The 22,601-nt window shown below is 31.8% G+C and overlaps 1 protein-coding gene across 5 annotated transcripts; it reads left to right on the top strand.

The window, feature by feature from the left end:
- The first annotated feature begins 54 nt into the window (after positions 1–54).
- On the top strand, positions 55–19,831 carry LOC148627312 (ubiquitin-like modifier-activating enzyme 1). 5 transcript variants are annotated; one of them, XM_088571282.1, is made up of 27 exons: positions 55–311; positions 688–783; positions 1,828–1,863; positions 4,095–4,159; positions 4,724–4,892; positions 5,145–5,279; positions 5,556–5,662; positions 6,440–6,530; positions 6,804–6,936; positions 7,246–7,343; positions 7,559–7,705; positions 8,991–9,272; positions 9,511–9,591; positions 9,989–10,141; positions 10,647–10,812; positions 11,349–11,431; positions 11,975–12,088; positions 12,579–12,692; positions 13,022–13,168; positions 13,819–13,893; positions 14,364–14,559; positions 15,213–15,394; positions 16,834–16,920; positions 17,286–17,390; positions 17,765–17,848; positions 18,144–18,244; positions 18,561–19,831. In XM_088571282.1, the coding sequence occupies exons 2-27, from the start codon at positions 688–690 to the stop codon at positions 18,700–18,702; spliced, it is 3,189 nt and encodes a 1,062-aa protein (XP_088427408.1). In that variant the 5' UTR covers positions 55–311; the 3' UTR covers positions 18,703–19,831. The 5 variants fall into 5 exon arrangements, with proteins under 5 accessions (XP_088427408.1, XP_088427410.1, XP_088427412.1 ...); XM_088571283.1 differs by lacking the exon at positions 55–311 and adding an exon at positions 474–592; XM_088571284.1 differs by lacking the exon at positions 1,828–1,863 and having other exon boundaries at positions 71–311.
- The last annotated feature ends 2,770 nt before the right edge of the window (positions 19,832–22,601 follow it).

Genomic DNA, 22,601 nt, shown 5'->3' with positions numbered 1-22,601 from the left:
ACATATTTGTGATAATGAAAAGGCATCACGTGAAAAAATCATTTGCATATTCCCAGAATTCCAATGGAGTGACATAGAAACAGGAAGTACTTTGTATGTCAGAAATATTATTGGAAATCACCGTAATCGTTGAGTCACGGCTATTAATTGACAGAAATTCCTTGATTATCCTTTCACACAATTTACACAAATAACTACACATTTCACACTGTGCTGCGTGTATTGAATGTTTTTATCGAGTGATACAACAATATCAATTCGTTAACGGAGGAAGCCGGTCGAACGAGTCGAATGTTTTGAATCTACATTTGGTGGGTTTATTTCATTGTTAATGTACCTTAAAAATATTAACATTTCATTTCACAGTTTTACTTTAACCCCGACTTTTTGAAAAGGTGTTGTGTCATAGAAACGAATGTGGGACAGAAGCTGTCAATTTTTTTTTGTTTCGATTTCCGTATGATAAAGCCCGAGTGCGCCGTTCGCACGTGTAGGGCTTCCGTAACCTCCGCCATTTTTGTGGCGCTGAAACTCGTCTGCAAAAGAAAAGAGATTCTTTCGAAAGATTTTTATACATTTTCGATTAAGACAGGTCTAGCATACATTCATAAGTATACGTGAACTTTTAGTCGGTGTTTGCTCCCAAATAATAAATGCTAAAAATTTGTTCTCTTTGTGTTTTGTCAGATGTCCAGTTGCACAGATTCTGAGGGTCCCCCTGCCAAGAAACAGCGAACAGAGCAAATATCAGAAAACTGTACCTCAAATTCTGTTGGTAAAGAAGTAAGTTTTAAGAATTGCTGGATGCTGAGTAGTTAGTGAGCATTTCACTTACTCTGATGTAAATTATTTAAAATACCTGATTGCAGACTTTGATTTAAAACTGTTATCATGATTCATGTTCAAATTATACAAAGCTCAAAACAGGTTAAGAAACATTACCACATAGTACTTCATTTAGTACATTTATCCAGTTTCTGCATATTCTGACTACTTGAAAGACCAAACTTATGAGATGAGCAAGACCTCAACTTAAGTTCTGCTTTATCACAGTCAAATATGAGATACTTGTACCTTGAAAGTTAATTACTGACATTTTCCAAACAAGTATTGGTGTTTCTTTAATGGTGGAAAAAACTGTCTTACGTGGCCAGTTTAAGTCACCACAAAAGGAAAATCTTCCGATAATATCCCAATATTTTGGGACCATGGGAATAAAAATGACATTCTGACAACAAGTTGAAATGGAAGAATTTAGTTTTCATTATGAAATGAAAAGGGTTTTACTATGTTCATGCTCATGCTTTCCATTTTTGTCACTTTATGTTGTGAAGGGTATATACTTTGTGTAATCTTTAACTCATAATCCAATATTATTCAAACTTTGCACAGGCATTATATTCATATTGAAGATGTGCAATTCCCATGATGGAAAAGTTTGATAAATTTCTTCCTATAACATGTTTAGCATGTTGAACTTGGCCAGTATGTGCTATGATTAGGACATTACATATAGACATTTGTAACCCACACTGTGGTTTTTTTACTTGCTTAGTATTTATATACATATATACCTATTGAAGACACTAATGTGCTGACAAATATACATGTATGATGGTAACGCAGGTGCAGACATGGTATTGATCTGGTTATTTCAATAAAATGTAATGAATAATAATACCTTTGAATACAGTATTAATAGTTACAGTATACTTTAAAACTTCAATTTGTACCATTTAATTCATAAATCAATGCTGTTTTTGAAGGGTATTGTGTGTTGTCACAAAAATCTTTTAGAGAGAGTCTATAAATATGAATTTACTTTAGGAATATGAAATGGGTTCCAAGCCAGGAAAATCAAAGGTACATGTACATGACTTGTACTCCATTTGCATTATATTGTCAGTTGACTATGTACTTTGGGTCTCAAAATGATTTTGAAAGCATATTCCATGTTATGAGAATGGTAAAAAGGAGATGTATTACTAGTTTTCAATATTTCATATAACTACAGGAAAGGACTTATATTTGAACAAACAATTTGTTTGAAATTTGTAGCCCAACATCGTAAAATACCTTTGTATAAAAGTAAGCAAATCAAGTCAATCAAGTTATACATACTAATGTATTACAGATGTAGTTTAATTGTTAATTCCTAAATATTGCGCTCAATAAAGTTAACAGACCCATCGAAACCTGCCGGACTGTCGGACCTGTCCGGTAAATACACGTTGCTTGTCGGCCCGGGTGTCCGAAGTTTTTTTCTTACGTTAAAGAAGATTTTCTCAAAACTGAAGTGGTTTTTGTGAATAATAAAACTAGAACATTTTAATAATTACATGAATTAGTCTACAGTCTAGCGAGATAGTCAATCAATTTGATTGTAAACAATAATATGTAACTTCTGGTTCATTCGCTACACGTCATTTCGTCCTTTGATATATCGTCCCTTCCGTTGTCTCGCTACTCGTTTACATGTGAAACATGCGGTCACTATATTGTCAAAATAATAATGAAAAAAAATAATAAAGTATATTTCTTTTACATCGAAATTGATAAAGATTAATAATTGAACATCTGATAAAACAAATTTTCATTTGACAATGATGATGATTATGAAGACAGTGAATGTTTTGACTATCAAGATGAAATGTTGAATTTTGAAATAATTATGTTTTATGCCAGAGATTGAGAATAGATTTTATAATTTAATAACAATGCTTTATTTCAAATTTAAAAAATCAACAATATATAATACAAAGAACTCAAAACAAAGTACACATGTTTCGTTTATGAAGACTCATCAGATACACTCTAGCCAAAATGAATAATGGTGACAAATTAACAAATTCAAGAGCCCATACCCAGTAGTTTTAAAATCAGCTTGATAATAAAATGTACTTGGAGATTCCCACCTCCCATCAAAAATGTTAGCGTGTCGATAAATTGTTCAGAGTTTTTTCGGTCAGACAAATTGTCGTTCGGTCAGACAAGTCATCACCTTGTGTCTGACCGAATGTCAGATGTGCTTAAAAAAATTTCGATGGGTCTGAGTTAATTACTGATATGTAAAAAATCGACATTGCTAAAATTTGAAAGAAACAAGGAATGTGGATTTCATTTTGTTCAGTAAAATTTTAGTGACATTATGTTGATTTTGACTCCACTGGTAAATTGTCAGTGACTTTTGTCATTACAGATATATGTGCAAGTTATTTGTGTCATGTACATTAATTGTATTAGAAAGACACATTTAAGTAATTTCCATTTTTTAAAAATTAAAAAAATCATTTTGAATCCCAACTGCTTTCACAATCAGTTTGCTTTATCAACTGTGTACAGAAATTTTGGCATCTTCTAACAGTTTACTGCATCTGCAATGTACATGGCAAATCAAGATAGAGATTTCTGAAGGGATTTTAAATGATAGGATTGTAAAATTATTTTAATCTTGCATGTAATATTTATTTCCCTTAACAGCAACCTCAACTCTATGTTTGAATACTTCAAATAAGCAATTCAAAGAGACATTTTAAATTAGGAAAGACTAAACTGACTTGATATTGCCATGAAACATGAATTTCATGTTGGTTTTGTGGCTATATCTTGTTCGTACATACTGTGATTTTTTTTTTTTCTATAAAATGTTGTGGGTAAACAAGACAGTGTGATGCACATTCTTTCTGTTTGAAAACACCTGAAAATGTATTTAGAATTTCCTATATTAAGCTTACAAGTCTTATTACCTAGATTTGCTTATTGTTTAGTTCACCAGAGTGCATTCATGTGAATTCAACCAAAATAATGATTTGTTAATTTGTTGTAATTTCGTGTCATTACCAAAATTGAGGTTTCTAATAATATGCTTAAAAGTAATTTAGTATGCAACTGCATGAGTAGTAAATTGAATGTTACCTTAACCCTGCATACTTTTTCGATGACATTCAAAATACACTTGAAATGTTTATGACAGTTCAGGTAAAATGTATATGTTAGACCTGATACTGCTTCAATATCTTTCAATAAACAGTTCAGAATTTAATGCAACTGCCTAAAACACATGATGAAAATGATGAAATATGTTTTTATTTCAGGTAAACATGTCGCAAAATGGAACTGGTGAAGCTGACATTGATGAAAGCCTGTACTCCAGACAACTGTGAGTAATGTAATGGAAAGAGATAAATAACATTTCTTAGCACCTTGTCTAGAGGTTTCAGTTACTGTTGAACAGAGAGCGTGCTATTTCATACTAATAGAAAAGGAGATAAGTAAACATTTCAAATGACCTAATTATAACTTACCCACAACTTCAAACTTTTATTAAGTTTTTACAGTATTTTATTAACATTGACAAACCAGTATTCTTGAATTTTAGAAATTTTCTGACAGCTTATGACAAAACGAACTTTTCTTCTACATAAATCAACCTGCAGTAAATTTAACTTTCTGTGGACTAAATTTCAAAGGGTGGAGGAAATCTGCTTTCCATTGCCCTGATGAGCTTCACCCAACCATAAATGAATAGAAATCAAATGCAGCTTCTTATTTTATATTTTTTTCTTCAAATGGCAGTGGTCTTACTTTGGAAATTGAAATGGCTTAAAAATCAATGGTTAAGAATTTAAAAATATTAAAAGTTTAGATAGGTTAAATATTTGCTATAAATGATTATTGTCAGGATGCCATTATTGTATAAAATGCTTGTTGTTTATTTTTATAGATATGTACTTGGTCATGAAGCCATGAAAAAAATGGCCAATTCCAATGTCCTTATATCTGGAATGAAGGGACTTGGAATTGAAATTGCTAAAAATGTTGTGCTTGGTGGAGTAAAATCTGTGACTATACATGACACAGGAAATGCCTCCTGGTATGATTTGAGCTCTCAGGTGTGTACAATATTATACATTTTATTTAAACTCATTAACTTTTATGAAATGCATTTTTCTTAAACATATTGTGTTAATTGTGTATTCAAAATGTGTTCCCACATCTGTACTTGAAAAGGAGTAGTTTTTTAATTATAGTTTTAATTTTGTAACAATTGATTAAACTGGAACCGAGATATTTTTCTGTGAAAGGTGATTTGCTGTTGTTCAGAATAATTTGTACACTTTTAGTATTGTAACTTTTCATTGCAGTTTTTCTTAAGAGAAGCTGATATTGGAAAAAACAGAGCCACAGCTTGTGTAGCCAGACTTGCAGAATTGAACAACTATGTTCCAGTTAGTGCTAACACAGACCCTTTAGCAGAAAGCTTTGTAAAAAAGTTCCAGGTATATTTTCATAATTGAAATACATGTAATAAAATTCCTGAAGGTACAAGGAAATGGCAAAATTCTGTGACATCCAATGAACACTAACATTTGGATTTCATAGGATTCATATAATTCAGAGTTTTTTCCCATACAGTTTAGAAATGATTATAGTTTATCTATTCTGAAAGTTTTTTTGTACCTCTTAAAATGGGAAAAATAAAAAGAGTAACAGCTGACAGTATGTTAAAAATAGTATAATCTTGTCTAATTCTGATTATATGTTTTATGTTTTAGGTGGTGGTTCTTACAAATTCACCTTTAGATGAGCAGATGAAGTTGGGAGAATACTGCCATAGTAATGGAATCAAATTAATTGTAGCAGATACAAAGGGTTTGTTTGGGTGAGGACTTCTGTGTTTGTTCTTTTTATACATATGAAATCCTTGTTGTCAGGTTTTCAAACATTTTTAGTCATAATATGTTTGAAATGTTTTCTGAAATAATATGTATATATGAACACTTTTCCCCATATATTATATAGGTAGCAGTGATTTGCTGAATGTTCCCACTGTAAAAAAATTGATAATTCACACTGTGAAATAAATTCGGTAATTTCACTCTCACGCTTTCACCTGCCAAAACTTCACAACACGAATATCAATTCCGCCGTTCACAAAATATATAATTCATATTGAAAATAGCAATAAATAATGTTGGTAATCTATATGATAAAAAGGATAATCAATTGGTTATCGTGAATAACCAAAATATGATCACTCTTGCCAAGAACGCTTAGGTTTAACTTGTGCACGGAACAAGTTCCGCACACTCGTTAAATCTGGGTGTTCTTCGGCAATCGTGATCCTGTTTTGGTTATTCACTCTTTCCATTGAATTATCCTATTATTATTGAACAAAAAAGATACCTGTGAATATTTCAGACATTAATGGTAACTCACACCAAAGTTAAATGATTTTATGATGTCACAAACATTAAGAATTAAATTTCAGACCTAAAATTATTTTTCATATTTTGTAAGGTTGTGGCAGGTCAAATATTAAAAGACTGTTTTTTTGTGTAACACTCTTAATATTAATGTTAAAAAAAAACATTTATATTTATCAACTTTTTCACCAGTGCGAGTAGGGCAAACAATGTTCTTAATATAATCTTTTCAGTGAAGTATTCTGTGATTTTGGAGAAAGTTTTATGGTAGCAGACAGTGATGGTGAACAACCAATTAGCAACATGATTGCATCTGTAACAAAGGTAGGAATTTGAATCTTTATTTGAATATTTATTTTATCTCATAGAATTTTTCACAGTAGTTCTTGAAAAATTGATAGGCCATGGAGCTTGAAATTTTTTGTCTAGGTGCCCAACTTGTGAACAGTTACACTTTTGTATAACCCATATGTTTGCCTTTCTATAAGAAGTAAGGGTTCAACAAAATTTTCAGTATCATTGACTACTGGGCTTCTGTCAAGCTCATTTCTCGTTAAGTTTCATAAATAACTTGAAGCACAATTTTAATATTTACAGGATAAGGATGGAGTTGTCACATGTTTGGATGAAAGTCGTCATGGATATGAAGATGGAGACTATGTCACATTTTCTGAAGTTCAGGGAATGACTGAATTGAATGGTTGTGAACCAAGGAAAATAAAAGTTTTAGGTGGAAAATTTTATTTTTTGTATGTTTCCCATTTAGATTTTGGTTTTTGCCTCGCTTGTTATTTTTATATATTTTTTTTTAATATTTTGATTTATTGGGCCTATAAAGAGCCTTGACAATGCTACCCCTTTTTATTGAGTAGTGCTCATAATTTTAAGGAAAAAAATTCATTTGAAGTTCTATTTTATGTATTTAAATAAAGCCTTAAAATTTGGTACATCACAACCAGTAATACATGCAAGATGTTAGTGACTCAGTATTGGTTATTGACAGTTGAACTGACTAAATAAATTCTGTAATTATTTTTAGGTCCATACACATTTAGTATTGGTGACACAACAGGTTTGAGTGCTTATGTTAGAGGTGGAAATGTAACACAAGTGAAAAAACCCAAGGAAGTCAAATTTGTAAGTTCAAATAAAAGTTCTTAATGATGTTCCATTCCTAAGTGAAGAAATGTGTGTTGCTTGTTCATCATTTTTCTGTTACCTAATAATGAGTTTTGTACATGTAAGTACATATTTCAAGAAATGTTAAAGTAAATAATTGAGCTACAAATCTTATCTTACAGGAAATCATTTTTTTTATAGGAAAAAAGAAATCATTTTTTTTTCTCTTGCAGAAATCTATAAAGAATGCTATGGATGCACCAGAATTCCTCTTGACAGATTTTGCCAAGTTTGACAGACCAGGCCAGTTACACATTGCATTTCAAGCCATATCAGAGTATGTTAAAACCAAAGGAGAGTTGCCAAAAAGCAGGTGTAAGGTAAGAAATTTGTGATGCCTGGTCGTTCATTTTACATGCAAAGTTATTAGTCCTCCACCGCGACCAAACAGAGGTACTCAGTAATATTTGTCTGTGCCTCAAGTACTTTGTAAATGCAACTTGTAGGAGAATTACTTACATGCATCAGTGTTATTTATTTGCTGTTATAATTGTCCCCTGCCTCTTAGTGGAAGGGGACATAAAACTACCGTTGTCTGCATCCATCCATCCTGTCCACCATGTGGATGCAACTCCTTGGAAACTGCTTTACAGATTTTGTTCAAATTTTGTAGGATTTTTAGTCACAAGTTGTTCTTCGTCATATTGTGCCACCATTTTGATTTGAAACATTTTGCGTGATTTAACAATTTTTTGTTGCGGCTAAGGGGGACATATGGGTACAATTGGCTTTTTCAGGTTTAAATTAAGTAAACTTTGAATATTTTAATTTTAAGAAAGTTCTTCAGGTTATTTTTTTTAGTATGGATAAAGTTTTGCTGTTCATGTGTTAATCATCTATATAACTTTTAATTGATCAATAATGTAATAATAAAAAATATAACATGACTTTGGTATCAAACTTTGTTTCATAATTCATGGTGGTTAAGTATGCAACCAATGTATAACTGACTGCTTGTAAGACCAAAAAATATTATTTATATTTATATCAATGTGAAGATATTTAAGGACATTCCTTTTTTTTTCATTTCAATTATGATATCCGCTATTCCAGAACATAACACATTTTAACCTTTTTAATGCTAATTCTTTGGCCGCCACTGCTACTCATGACATAAGTCTTCTTTTTTTTGGCAGTCGGCCATTATGTTTTAATCACTCAAGAACCTGATATTATAAAGCAGGAAACAGAGGTATAATTTTGGCCTTAGGTGCTAATATGCCATATAAGCATATAAGTCTAGAGGAAGGATAGGAACATTATTATACCTTGGAATAATATCTATTGATAAGTTTTCATACATAAACTTTTTTGTATCTCCAAAGATAAAAAAAAGTTGTGAAAGCTTAAAATTAGTGTACCATTTGAACAAAAAATATAAGAAAAATGCAGCAGTAGCCGCCCATGCTGTATTTACAGTGCAGCATTTGAAGGGTTAAACAAAAACTGAAATGCAGTTTTCTAACCATGAACAAACATATATTCCTTTTTTGCCTGTTTGTATGTTGTAGTGTAATTTAATGGGTAAATTGTGAGTGAATAAGAATTGTTATGCTAATCTGCATATTCACATTTATTGACAATATTTTCTTGGTATATTTATAGGCTGATGCTGATGCATTTGTTGCTATTGCTAAAGATGTCAATAGTAAATCAGCAGCCAAGGTTGATGATCTTGATGAATCTCTAATGAAGGAATTTGCCTATACAGCCAGGGGTGACATTTGTCCCTTGGCAGCTGTGATTGGTGGTATAGCTGCTCAGGAAGTAATGAAAGCATGTTCAGGGAAGTTCAGCCCAATTAATCAATATCTCTATTTTGATGCCATTGAATGTTTGCCAGAAGAAAATGTGGATTCTGTACTCACAGAAGAAAAATGTAAAGCTGTAAGTTTATTTGCATGTTTATTCGGCAGGTATGCACTATACTATCTGTTTCATGTAAAGAAACTAAAACCTTTCCAGTGAAATATTTATTAAATAAAGTGCTGTATGCATGATGAAGATTGAATCATTGAAATTTCTGAAATAATATAAAAATAATGTGGATGTATTATTTCTTTGTTTGGTTCATCTCTAAATAATATAATTGATGAGTTTTAATATATATTTATATTGCTTTCAGCAAAATTGTCGGTATGATGGTCAAATTGCTGTATTTGGTAGTGATTTCCAGAAGAAAATGGGAAAACAAAATAACTTTTTGGTTTGTACATTTATTATGTTCTGGCTACATCAAACAATGTTTTGTTTGTAAATCATCACTCTTGTCAGATGTGTAATGGAGATTAAATGTTTTATGTGTCAGAAAGGTCTATTTTGAAGGGAAAAAAATAAGCAGTTAATTAACAAAAATTCTAGTATGCATGAAATCACTCTCAAAAGGGTGTTTACACTACCTTCAATAAATACGATTCAGAAATCAATTTACATGAGTCTAAATGGGTCCACATCAATATTCAGAATGTTCTTAAAATTTTACCTTATGAGCCACAATGACTGCTGAGTATGTAAGATTTTACACTATCTTTTAATACCAATTGGAGAAACTAGCTCACTTTCTTAGATTTTCACTTAGATAACTGTAAATGATTTATTTCCAGGTAGGGGCAGGTGCAATAGGCTGTGAAATGTTGAAGAATTGGGCCATGATGGGTCTTGCTAGTGATGGAGGAAAGGCCATAGTCACAGACATGGATATCATCGAGAAATCCAATCTCAACAGACAGTTCCTATTCAGACCATGGGATGTACAGGTAATGATATTATGTCACTGCCTTGTGCCTGTTTACATGCACCTATTGATTTATTCTGCTAAAAAAAGTTTTATACAATTTTTTTTTTTCATGCAGTTTCTGCATGATGCTATGTATGATATATGTTGATATCTTTGTAGTACATCATCATGATATTTTCCAGAGTGATCGCTCCAATTCATTGATTTTATAGGTAGAATTGTCTAAATCTCTTCATTACTGAACAAGGAAGTTTTGAAAAAATTGAAATTCCATTGATGACAAGATGGGATATTATCATTGTATAAATTCATAGATGTATTGTGGAAAATATTGTTGATTTACTCCTGTTTCTTTGGTGTAAAAATGAAAGGAACTGAAGTTTCTAACACCAATTAAGATACACTATATATATTATGTATTTTGATTAATTTCTTGATGAATACATGTACATGTACATAATGTGCTGAGATTAAGTTTCTAGTAATTTCATGTACACAATATAATCCAGAACATTTAATTGTAGAAACCTAAATCAAGCACAGCTGCCAAGGCTGCTCAAGAGATGAATCCAGCCTTTAACATAGTACATCAAGAGAACAGAGTTGGAGCAGATACAGAAAATATTTATACCGATGAATTTTTTGAAGCTCTTGACTGTGTTACTAATGCATTGGATAATGTTGATGCTAGTAGGTTTTATCAAATGAATAGTCTAGTGGATTTACAATATTTTACTTTTTTCTTTCAGAAAACTTCCTTGTGCATTGAAATGTAAAACTTATGTCTTAGTTAATAGAATAAGTTGTTTGAAGTTATATTCTTCCCTGGACTTATTTCAAATCACAGAATTCTTTTACAGCAATATAACTTGATTTTTATCTTATTTTAATTCTGCTGAAGAAAATGAGTTAAAAAAATTTTAAATAAGTTAAATGTTAGTGGATAATAAATGATCTAATGACTTGTCTTTATTACCATCACAATGGTATGTTGTATGTATTATTTTCAACTGAATCCATGATGATGTAGATATAGTATTCAAGTATTGGTCTGATTTTCCTTATGGTGACTAAATAATCCTCGATTTTCTTCAGATTTCTTCCGCAAGGCCATTTGATTGTCTTGAGAAGAAATTTGAGTGGTAAGACTCAGGTATGCTTGTCAAAATCAAATTGCATTTTTGATTCAATGATGGAAATACACTGTAAAATTTTTTATTGTATAGGGATGTACATGGACCGAAGATGTGTTTATTATTGTAAACCCCTGCTGGAATCAGGGACTCTTGGTACTAAAGGAAATGTTCAGGTAAGTTTTATTCTAGTCTGTTAGTATTACACATGTGAAGGTATTTAAATAATTGATTAAGTTTAATACAAACAAATTTTTAGCTAGAGATTTTAATCTTAACTTTCAATACAAATGTTTATATAAAAAAAACATTTTCTTTCTTTGTCAGAAGCCTATGCAGTTTCAATCACCATCAAAATTTAAAGCTGTATCCAACTTAAATTTCTCTACTCATTTGTCTCCAGAAAATTGGAAAATTTAGAGCATATTTGTCATGGCTACTCCATTAAAATTTCCTTGGAGGGGTGGAGCACCAGGACTCTTTAAGGGTTACCCCCAAGAAAATTGATGCATTAAATCATGTAAAATATCGGAATTAACCCAACCAATGTTTAAATATCTTAGTGACATTCCAACCCTTCCTGGGAAATTCTCATTTGAAATGGAACCACAATCAGGACAAAAAATTGGGAGTGGAAAATCACTGTATTTATTCTAAGTATTTACTGAATGAATTAGCCCTTGTACATTTGTATATATGTACTTGTTCTCTTTTAAAAGGTGGTTCTTCCTCACATGACAGAATCTTACTCTTCATCACAAGATCCACCAGAAAAATCCATTCCTATCTGTACTCTCAAGAATTTCCCAAATGCGATTGAGCATACCCTACAGGTAAGACTTATATGAGTACGTGAAATGCCATTCCTTATTGTAATGCATAAAAATAAGCTGTGACAAGTTGAGTCATGTAAATTTCAGCACTACTTAACAAGTTGATGGCATATTAAAATCACTTCATACTTCTGTCTGTCTACCTGAAATTTGTTGCAATTTAGTATGTGGCTTTATACAGATAGGGCAAATATGGTATGAAAGTAATTTTGCTTGCTGTCCAATATCAATTTCCTGCACAAGTAAGGGTATACCTAGCATGAAATTTGCAACTTTGTGTCATCTTTGTCTTTGGGTTAGGGATCTTTTTATGCTTATTTATTAATGCAGAGAAAAATCTTTCAATTTGAATTTGTTTAGACTTTAATTTTTCAAGATATTATTAGACTTTGTGGTTAATGTTAACTGTTTTATAATACAAGCTTAAATGGAAGTTGAATACATCTTTAGTTTTGCCAGATTTGGTGCAGTGTGTTCGTTTTTACTTCAGTGGGCACGAGATCAGTTTGAAGGACTGTATACTCAACCAGTTGAGTCAGCATTGCAGTATCTGACAGATCCAAAGTTCATAGAAAGAACTCTCAAATTACAGGGCACACAACCAGTAAGATAAGATGTTGATTGCTTATTTTCAGATCCCACACAATAATTATATTTTTGGTAAAGATGTTTGTTGTTCATATGATTGACTTCTTGTCAGCATTTTAATACAAATAAAATAGAACATTCATGACATTGTCATACATGATTTAGATACAATTAAGACATAGTCATTTATACTATTCATCACCACATGTTAAAGAATTTTTTGCCATTAGATAAGATACTTATAACACTGATTTTAGGAATAAACCTATCTAGATAGCAACATAAGTATTGCTACTATTTTTGAATTTTATATTCTTTAATTGGGATGCCATTTTATTTGTACAGCAAGAAACATTGGAGACTGTGAAAAGAGTTTTGACAACAGAAAAACCAAAAGATTTTCAGGATTGTGTGGCTTTCGCTCGAAATCTTTTCCAAGAGAATTACAACAATTCTATACGACAGTTACTGTTTAATTTCCCTCCAGATCAGGTATTACACTTTCAAGGTTTTTTTTTATCAAATGTCCCAAGTAAGCTTTTGCTTACACATTGCATCTTTGAACCTTGAATTTTTAATATTTTGTTTGACTTGGAATAAAACCACTTAAGTGATTATATTCAATCTTAGCATGTATATGTTTAGTGTATGGAGGAGTCCATAAAGTAGATCCACTTTTGATTCCACTTGATCGAACAAGATAACTGTGTGAGGAAATCTTTGCTTCTGATTGCATAATTTGTACAGATTAATTTCACTAAAACCATAGGTGGTTATGTCTGAAACTTTACAGGGTTGATGACCCGAACAGATCAATCTCATGACATCATGTGCAGAAATGCATCAAGCAAGAAAATTATTACTAGGTGGTTTGAAAGGATTACATGCTACTCACTCGCAGTTCTAGCTGGTGATTTGAATATTTATTCAGAATGTTCAAATTCTATTTTACACAGTCACAGGGGTCAAAATGGGCATGTAGATTTTAATATGACCTTAAATGGTAAACATTTTTGTCTAAATTTGCTCAGTTCTTTGTATAAAATATATTTTTCTACTTATCATTTTAATGTAAGAACAAAATCTTGTCAAGTCTTACTGTTATACTTGTATTCGTAAATATGCTTATGTTTCATTTTCAGGTGACATCATCAGGAGCACCTTTCTGGTCAGGACCCAAGAGATGTCCTCATCATATAGAATTCAATGCTGACAATGTAAGTTAAAAATGTAAACTGTTGCATGAATTTATTGTATGGAGAGATGTAAAATTGCCAATTCCTGTATAGGAGACAATTGTTACCATGTCTAAAGAGTTTAATTGTGATAATTTTCCCTACATAAGTATTGTAAGATTTTAAAGACACAATTTCTAAAGAAATCTTGGAACTAGTTATGGAAAACATAATTTTTCGTTACTAATTTATAAAGAAAAACCTTTGGAAATGGTTGAGGACAAGTTTCTGAAATCTCATCAGTTTTGCTTAGTTGAATAGATCTTGGCTCTCTTGAAATCAAAATTCACAGTGACAATCAAGGTTTATGAGATATTTAGCTGATGAAAACTGTAACTGGTAAATTGATAAATGAGGAAATGCAGTGTGTGTTTTTTAAAACACCTTGTTTTCTGTTGAAATATTATTCAAAGAAGAAGTTGATACTTTTAAATATCTTTTTTCATTGACAGGTTGTGCACATGGATTTTATTGAGGCCACAGCTAATTTGAAAGCAGAAATATATGGACTTCCACAGGTCAAGGACAGAAAGGCTGTGAAAAGTATGGTTGCCAAGGTTACAGTGCCAGAATTTACACCAAAGTCTGGTGTCAGAATAGATGTTAATGATGCTGATATGGATGCCAACAGAAGCTCAGGAAACTGTGGTAATGATCTTCTATAACGTTGTAGGATAAGTTTGTGTATGAGTTTGATCGATTTTCAGATTGTCAAATGAAGTCACTAAACTTGAGTTGTCTTTTGATTTCTAAATACAGTGTTTATTACTGAAAATTACAGTGGTTCATTTTAAAAAAAAATAGGGCGTAAGGACCCCTTGGCAGTAAAATTTTTGTTTATTAATGACATTCTGCTGATTCAATTTATCATTCATTTTGTTGTTGCTACATTTTTTTCTCTAATATGTTTACTGTGGAACGTTCAAGTTCATTATCGCTTTGAATAACAGAAATGCAAATTGGAAGAAATCTTAAAATTCAGAGATCTACAATCACAGACTGTATGCCCTGCCCACATGCCACACTTTGTGCACCACATTTAAAAAAATCCATGCCAATGTTGCATGGGCACGGTCTGGAATCAATACTGTACAGATTAAACAGAACCTATCGTAAATTTTTAATAAAAGCTTTTTAGTGTATACTTCAATAATTTGCCTTGAATTTGGAAAATTTCATTTTATTACACCTCCTGGCCTTATCTTGTTCACAATATATCTGATATTTTCCTAAGCATGTGAAAAAAAATGGTATTATTGTACATACTGCTGTAGTATATACATTACATTTTTCTACTGTAGATGATGAACAACTTGAAAACTTGAAGAAATCTATCCCAGCTGCAGAAAGTTTCAAAGGACTCAAATTAACACCTATTGATTTTGAAAAAGATGATGATACAAATTATCACATGGACTTTATTGTTGCATGTTCAAACTTACGTGCTGAGAACTATTCTATACCACCAGCTGATAGGCACAAGGTTTGTTACTACATAGTTGTACTTATTCTGAATTTATTGAGGGTGATCTTGGGTTCTGCAGTGTTGGTTATGGTGGTAGTATTGTTAAAAAGGTTGAGTTAAAAGTAGTAGACAGAGCTCACAGGTCTGAATTATAGCCAGTTGATGTTGGTATCCTTAATTTCAGCAAGCATGTCAATTTATTATCAGGTAATTTTTTTTTGTGTCTGAAGTAATAGCTAAACTTTTATTTACCGTACATGCTTGCCTATAAGTCAGATTTTTTAGGCTGAATTTTTAACTGCTGGGAAGGGTTCGGACCTACAGTTGAGATCTATCATGTGAACTAAAATTTTCTGCTTGAAAATATCAAAAGCTTGATAATTGACATGAGTGTGACACCCAACATTCAACCAGACCAGCGCTGTTTACCCCTAATGTTTAAATTGTAAACGTCAGTTTTAGGAAAACTTTCAACATCTTCTACCTTTTACTGCTAAAATATGATGCAGTAAAAGAATATTTACTGTTAGTCTTGGTTTTTCCATAATACTTGCCTTTTATGATTTTATTCATATTTCCCTCTCATTCATTTTGTGAATTGATTTTTACCTGTGTACACTCATATAGCCAAAAACACAAAGGTGTGATAGAAACATAACCCAATAACGTACCATAATTCGTAACAATAGTAATCAATATTTTAGTTGGTTATGACAATTCTTTTTATGAATTTCTTTTATCTTCTTAACTTACTAAAATATCTTCTAAAGTGAGTTGTAAGAGTATCATTAACTTTCTTTTTTGTTCTTTGTTGTTCTTTGTATTTATGATTTTAATTTATGTCATTGGTTGTACCAAAATTAGAATGAATGAAAAAATGGCCTTATAAAAACATTTCACATGGCTTGTCAAGAACTTTAAATTACTTACCACTATAAAAACAACTAGTCTGGCTTGTAATTATTAACTTCAACATTTATTGAAGTTATCAAAACAAACAGGTATACTCATTGTATAAGGAAAGTTAGCAATGCAGCTGTCAGAAATCAGTCCGACTTACGTGTGTCAAGGCTAGGTTCAAGACATTTTGGACGGAAAAGGGGGGTGTGACTTGCAGGCGGATGGACTTGCTTGTATCGAAGTCATAGTGTATACTTCACCTCATATATAAGACTCTAGGGATGTACACAGATAATGAAACAAATTTTGAATGAACAGTTTTATTTCCCAAACATCCAAACATGATAAATCAATATTCAAAACCAACAGAAACCATTTTCAGGGTTGAAAATTCACTCTTAATGAAGTGAAAAAGCAAGAAAGGTAATGCAAGTCCACAGTTGAGTTGCAATAGGCATGATATGGTTACTTTAAGCGAGTTTTGCTTTATTCATCACTCTCTTCTGTCTACAAGATTTTGCAAATTTTGCACATACTGTATGTGTGTCTGATTTCAGAGCAAACTGATAGCAGGAAAAATCATTCCAGCCATAGCAACAACTACTGCATTGGTTGTTGGTCTAGTGTGTATTGAGCTCATCAAAGTAAGTTTGATAGTGCAACATTCATTTTGTCAAACTGTCTATACTTCTGAAAGACATTAGTTTATTGTATGTTAAATTGAGATTGTATTGTTGTTATAAATGTATTCATACTAATTTTAGGATTCTGCAACTTAACCTATTTTTGATATTATTTTTTGCATTTTTTTTTATTTACTGTTTAAATTCTACTAAAGCCAGTACTATTTTTTTGCACTTACTTGTAATACACTGCAAACATTCTTTGTTAACAAACTGTTCAATGTTTGCCAACTGTTATTCTAGTTTTAACTCTCTGTTTATTTTATACTTACATTGAAGCTTACTTTTGAAAACCTTGATTCATTAGAGTGCTTCTTATTTTCCAGATTGTGCAAGGACAAAAGAAAATGGAAACATATAAAAATGGTTTCCTTAATTTAGCATTGCCATTCTTTGCTTTCTCAGAACCAATAGCAGCCAAAAAGAGCAAGGTTGGTTTGATTCTGAAGAACATGTAATTAAGTCCAGTGTTTTCACAGGCTAATATCCAAACTATTTTCAATTGAAATATCATTTTCATATGGAATTGAGTTTCTGGTTGCTCAATTATATTCCCTTAACCTTCTAAATCTTTTAAAAAGGGTCACAAAATCACTATAGTCGCATGATATATTGCATTTTCTTGATAATTAGAATATTATAAAATTAAAAGTACAAAGTAATAATACAGAGGGAGCCTTTGAATTGGTTGTAGTGAAATATTTTTAATAATAAATTGATAATTGTAATGGGGAGTATTAACATATGGACTTCTCTTGTTGCATTACAAATTTTTTAAAGTATGTTTTTCATTTAATTGTTTTAGTATAATGAAACTGAGTTTACATTGTGGGATAGATTTGAAGTACAAGGTGATATGACTCTTCAGGAACTCTTGGATTATTTTGAGGTAGGATTACATCTGCAGTACAAATACATTTAGTTTGTTGAACACTTAGTTTCCTAATGAATAAATATAAAATAACTGATTTTTTGGTTTAACAAATGGTGCTTTATGTATTATTCAATGGTATAAATGAACTCGATGAAGGAGTTGAAAACAGTCTTAATGAAATCTTTTTGTTCTTTGTACTTTAAACATTGCACAAAGACATTGTTGCACTTCTTACAGTACAACCATATGACCATTGTAATTTACATTTGTAACAGTATTTATCTTAAATAACATGTTAAAATTCTTCCAGAAAAATCACAAGCTGGAGATCACAATGCTATCCCAAGGTGTTTCAATGCTGTTCTCATTTTTCATGGCTCCTGCTAAAGCTAAAGAAAGGAAAGCTATGCCGTAAGTTTAAATTACGACCCTGGTATAAATTAATATGATTGCTCCTCAATAAACCATGTCATTGATTGTCTCACCAGTGTGAGTAAACTTAAGAATTAGTTCAAGGCACATTACATATGACCAAGGAGTGAAACAGCAGTTGATAAAAAGTCATTAGGAAAATTTCAATGGTCCACATGTCTAATTTCATATAATGGTAAGGATGTCACAAGCTTTTTTTCAAAATTATTTCTGGTCAGTAATGCATTTTTAAGGTATTTAGAATAATCAGACTTCATCAGCAAAGGACATTAATAACCATTCCAAAATATTTTAGGTTAACTCAAGTTGTGAAGACTGTATCAAAGAAGAAAATTCCAAGTTATGTACGTGCTCTAGTCCTAGAAATATGTTGTTATGATAAAGACGGAGAGGATGTAGAAGTACCATACATCAAATACAACCTACCAAAACAATGATGTATATGACATTTAGTTGTAAAGAAATGATCAAACATTTTGCAAATCATACATGTTAATTATTTTTGGGGATACAAATAATTGTTTTTATGTATTTACTGTCTAGTTTATTTGTGGTACAAAAGAACTCTCAAGAAAATCTTTGATATATTTGTTATCTGTAGGCTTTCAAACTATTTGATATAACTACTGGTATGTTGACTGAAACCAGTTAGATGGAAAATGTACTATATTTCATTGTATACAAGCTTTCAAATGTTATTCATACTTTATTTATTACATGTTTATTTGTATAGTGCTGGATAATGAGGTCATCTCATATAAAGTGAATGGCCAATGGTATTTAGCTAATTCAGTTAGAACTCTGAACTACTTCAGGTCAAAAATAACCATCTACACCATACTTTGTTATTTAAGTACTGTTGTCGAAGTAGTGCTTCTTCAAAGACACTTGATGTAGAGGAGTTTTTTTTCTGGAATATACAATATTGAGTGCTGGTTCATACATTATGAAACTCATCTTTTTGCATAATTTTTACATTAATTAGATTTTTATAAAGCACTGTTTAGTTATATGGAGTCTTGACAATGTGTTGTAGCATTGTACATGCTTTGGTAAAGGGACAATGTCTATTGCACTTGCTGTACGAAATGTTGCAGTGTTTCAAATTATGCCTTTGATAGACTGGGTAATTTTTTTCTTCATTTAATGTGCTAACAAAATATAAAGAGATATTCAACAGTCAAATATAATGTGCTGATTCATTTACTTGCACCAAATTTACACTGTAATTTAAGATGCATGCATCTCAGTTATTACCAGATCCTTATAGTCAATCAATTGTATGTTAGCTATGAGCAACAAGCAAATCAACATACATGTACTTGTAGTCTATAAGTACTGTCAGACAGAGATTTGTAGTTGATCATGCAGTAGTATAAAATACCTTTTTTCTGAATTGATGTTGGAATTCCTATGAAATTGAAACAACTTAGAATGTCTTCGACTTATATGTTTTCATGAAGCTTGCAAAATCGGTCAGATGTTTCAAAATAATCATCAAGTTAGTGTTATACCTTTGTTTACTTGCTATGTGAAGAAATTGGCTCCAATAAAAAGTCTCATTCATTTCTTTTAGCATTTTTTGCCTTTTTGAGTCCCATCCAAAGTGGTTTGTTTGAGAAAGTTTACATTAGAGTGACCTTGAGTCATGATTTTAAATGATGTGCAAATTGGAATAATAAGCCAATTACATGCGCCCTACTTCTAAAGAATCAGTGGCAAGTTAAAAATTGTCATAGAATATGTTAACAAGGACTTAGGGTTAAAAAACCTGAAATCAACAAAAACAAATAATACATTTCTTGTGATGCAAACAGGGTTTGGGAAGGCTCTCCCATACCAAATGTTCATACTGATGATTCGATGGTTAAAGCTGGACTTCTTGACTTGTATCTTCCCTTGTACTTCTCTTCTGGTTTCCCTATTGAAATGACCAGGTGAAAAGACTTGGAAGTTGGAAAGAAGTTGCATGCTGTATTCAAAGGTACACATTGCCATGAAGAATACACATAATGATTACTAAAAAATGCCACAAATTTTTATAAAACTTAATCCTCAAAAATGCTGCCACATATTTTTGTGAAACTTATGTGATTATTTTCTTGCTTTCCATTGATGTGCTCCCTTTCAAATTTTCAGGTGGTAAAATGGTATCATGCTGTTGTTGACTTCTTCATCTGTTTACATTTCATGTCCTGACAAGAACTTGTGTACATATTTTGTTCAGAAATTATACAACACAGTGCAATACCAATAAAGGAAGTCTAGATTGATTGTAGGGGTTGTGACTTGCACCTTTAGGAATGAGGGGCCAGAAACCAAGCTTTTTCTTGATGTCTGGATAATAACTTGAGTAAAATTATATGGATCTCTTTGAAATTGTACAAGAAGCCACACTACTAAAGAAATGTTGGGATGAAGTACTTGGTCATTGAAAAAAAGATAAATTGTGACATTTGTGCCAAAAATATTGATAAAACAAATTTAATTAAATTGTACACTGATAATTTTCCTGTCGTATCTGATTACAGTTACAGGGGCTGGTATCACTAGTGGAGGTAATGGTCGCTTCAGCTCCTGACGGAGAAAGAAAGAAACAAAGTTTCAGAATACCATGTTAAAAGCCCTGTTGGTTGAATTCACATTGCCACAGAATATACACATGGCTACAATGTAGCTCTATTGGCATAATGTGGTAGAACTCATTGGTACTAGATTTGGCTTTCTATTTTGATATACTTCTTTATATATAATACTTATTTTTGTTTCTTGAACTTCATAAGCATACTGCCGAGGACATGTTACCTTGGAATATGTGTACAGCATATATATATCGAAATATAGATTGGTATTTTTTTATTTAATAATTTTAAGCTAGGTTAAAACTTCATACAACTTACTGCTAGACACTGTTTAGTTATGCTTATAGTTGTTCTTGTAATGTGTTCAAATTACCATCTATGAGAACCAGTTTCCAAATTCATACCTATATGTCTCTGAAATTTTCCCAGGAAATTTTCATTTTCAAAAAATAATTATTTATACTATAGATCTACAGGTCTATGCTTATGTGTAGTATTTCAACAAGAAAATTTTGGTACATGTGTATGCACAGTGGAGTACATGATGTAGGACTAGCATTTCTGAAATACCAAGTTCCCACCGATCTGCATGATTAACGGTTGTATTGCTGAGAAAAATGATTTCAGCTATAAAAAAAAAACAGGTGCAGATATTTAATCATGGCTGTTTTCTCTTAAAAAAAGAAACTTTGAACAACTAATTAACTTGCCATGTATTGTTTTTATCCAGCAACTATATTTCAAATATATTTCACAATTATTATTAACAAAATAGTCTACCACATAGAGTAGAAGACGCAACTATTAAACACCAAGCGCAGATCCAAGGACTAGCATGCCGGGCGTACGCCCCCTAAATTGGTAAGAAAAAAAATTCACAAGTTTCACCCATATTTTTTGCCTTGCTTTGCATGGCATTTAATTCAATTAACACCCCCTCCCTAAACCAAAATTCTGGATCCGTACCTGCCATTGCAACAACCAAGTGTGTACAATGGATACGTCAAAAATGTTAGAACCAGAGACAATTTTCATGTCTCTATCAGAACTTCCCAAATCTCACTTCTAGAAAGTATGAACTTGCATTCTTTTATTTAGGTAAGTGGTCGGATGTCAACCTTTTTATTAACTAATTGGCATAGGACATTGTTTTTATTCAGTTAGATAGCCTTTATTAATTTAGGTTACAGACCACCAATTCAACCAATGAGCATTTGGAACGTACGCAAAAATAATCCTACGCAGAAATTACCCGTTCCTCATAGTGCTGTGAAAACAGTTCTCATCTTATGTAAAAAAATTAAACAGTTTCTGAAAGGAAAAGCATTTCTGTACATTTTATAGGTGCATTTTGCTTCTTGTGATGTGAAGCCTAATCTCCATAATGATTTCTAAATATACCCCCATCTTGTGAAACACTGGGATTTCCCATGCTATTTATAGAAACTTCACTTCCGGTGACCAGTACTGTACTGCAAGTCTGCTAACCCCACATGCCATTCTGAGGATTGTGAGCTGACATATGTAGAATCATGCTGATATATAGTCCTCTGCAGGTTAAAGTTAAGGTTAAGTCCAGAGAAGCCATTGAATATTGTGAAATTTGTATAGAAGCCTATGGGAAGTGGAATTGGTGGTTTCTAGCCTAAAATCTAAGTTCTTGCACGGGTCGAAATATAGCTATATTAGAAAGCGCGGGAAATTCAGTGTTTTCTAGTGTTATCACTCCTCACATGTAAAGCCCGAGAAGACCG

The sequence above is a fragment of the Perna viridis genome, chromosome 1, assembly GCF_037379345.1.
Source record: "Perna viridis isolate PV_CMFRI_1.1 ecotype Kerala chromosome 1, ASM3737934v1, whole genome shotgun sequence".
In the NCBI taxonomy this organism is placed as follows: domain Eukaryota; kingdom Metazoa; phylum Mollusca; class Bivalvia; order Mytilida; family Mytilidae; genus Perna; species Perna viridis.
The sequence above is the reverse complement of the archived record's forward strand: the minus strand, read 5'-3'. Positions and strand labels throughout refer to the sequence as shown.

Bases quoted from the DNA above. Each gene is read 5' to 3' on its own strand.
- LOC148627312 (XM_088571282.1), top strand. From the start codon at position 688: ATGTCCAGTTGCACAGATTCTGAGGGTCCCCCTGCCAAGAAACAGCGA. The intron at 6,937-7,245 runs GTGGAAAATTTT...AATTATTTTTAG, and splicing joins AAGGAAAATAAAAGTTTTAG to GTCCATACACATTTAGTATT. The intron at 17,849-18,143 runs GTAGGATTACAT...AAATTCTTCCAG, and splicing joins AACTCTTGGATTATTTTGAG to AAAAATCACAAGCTGGAGAT.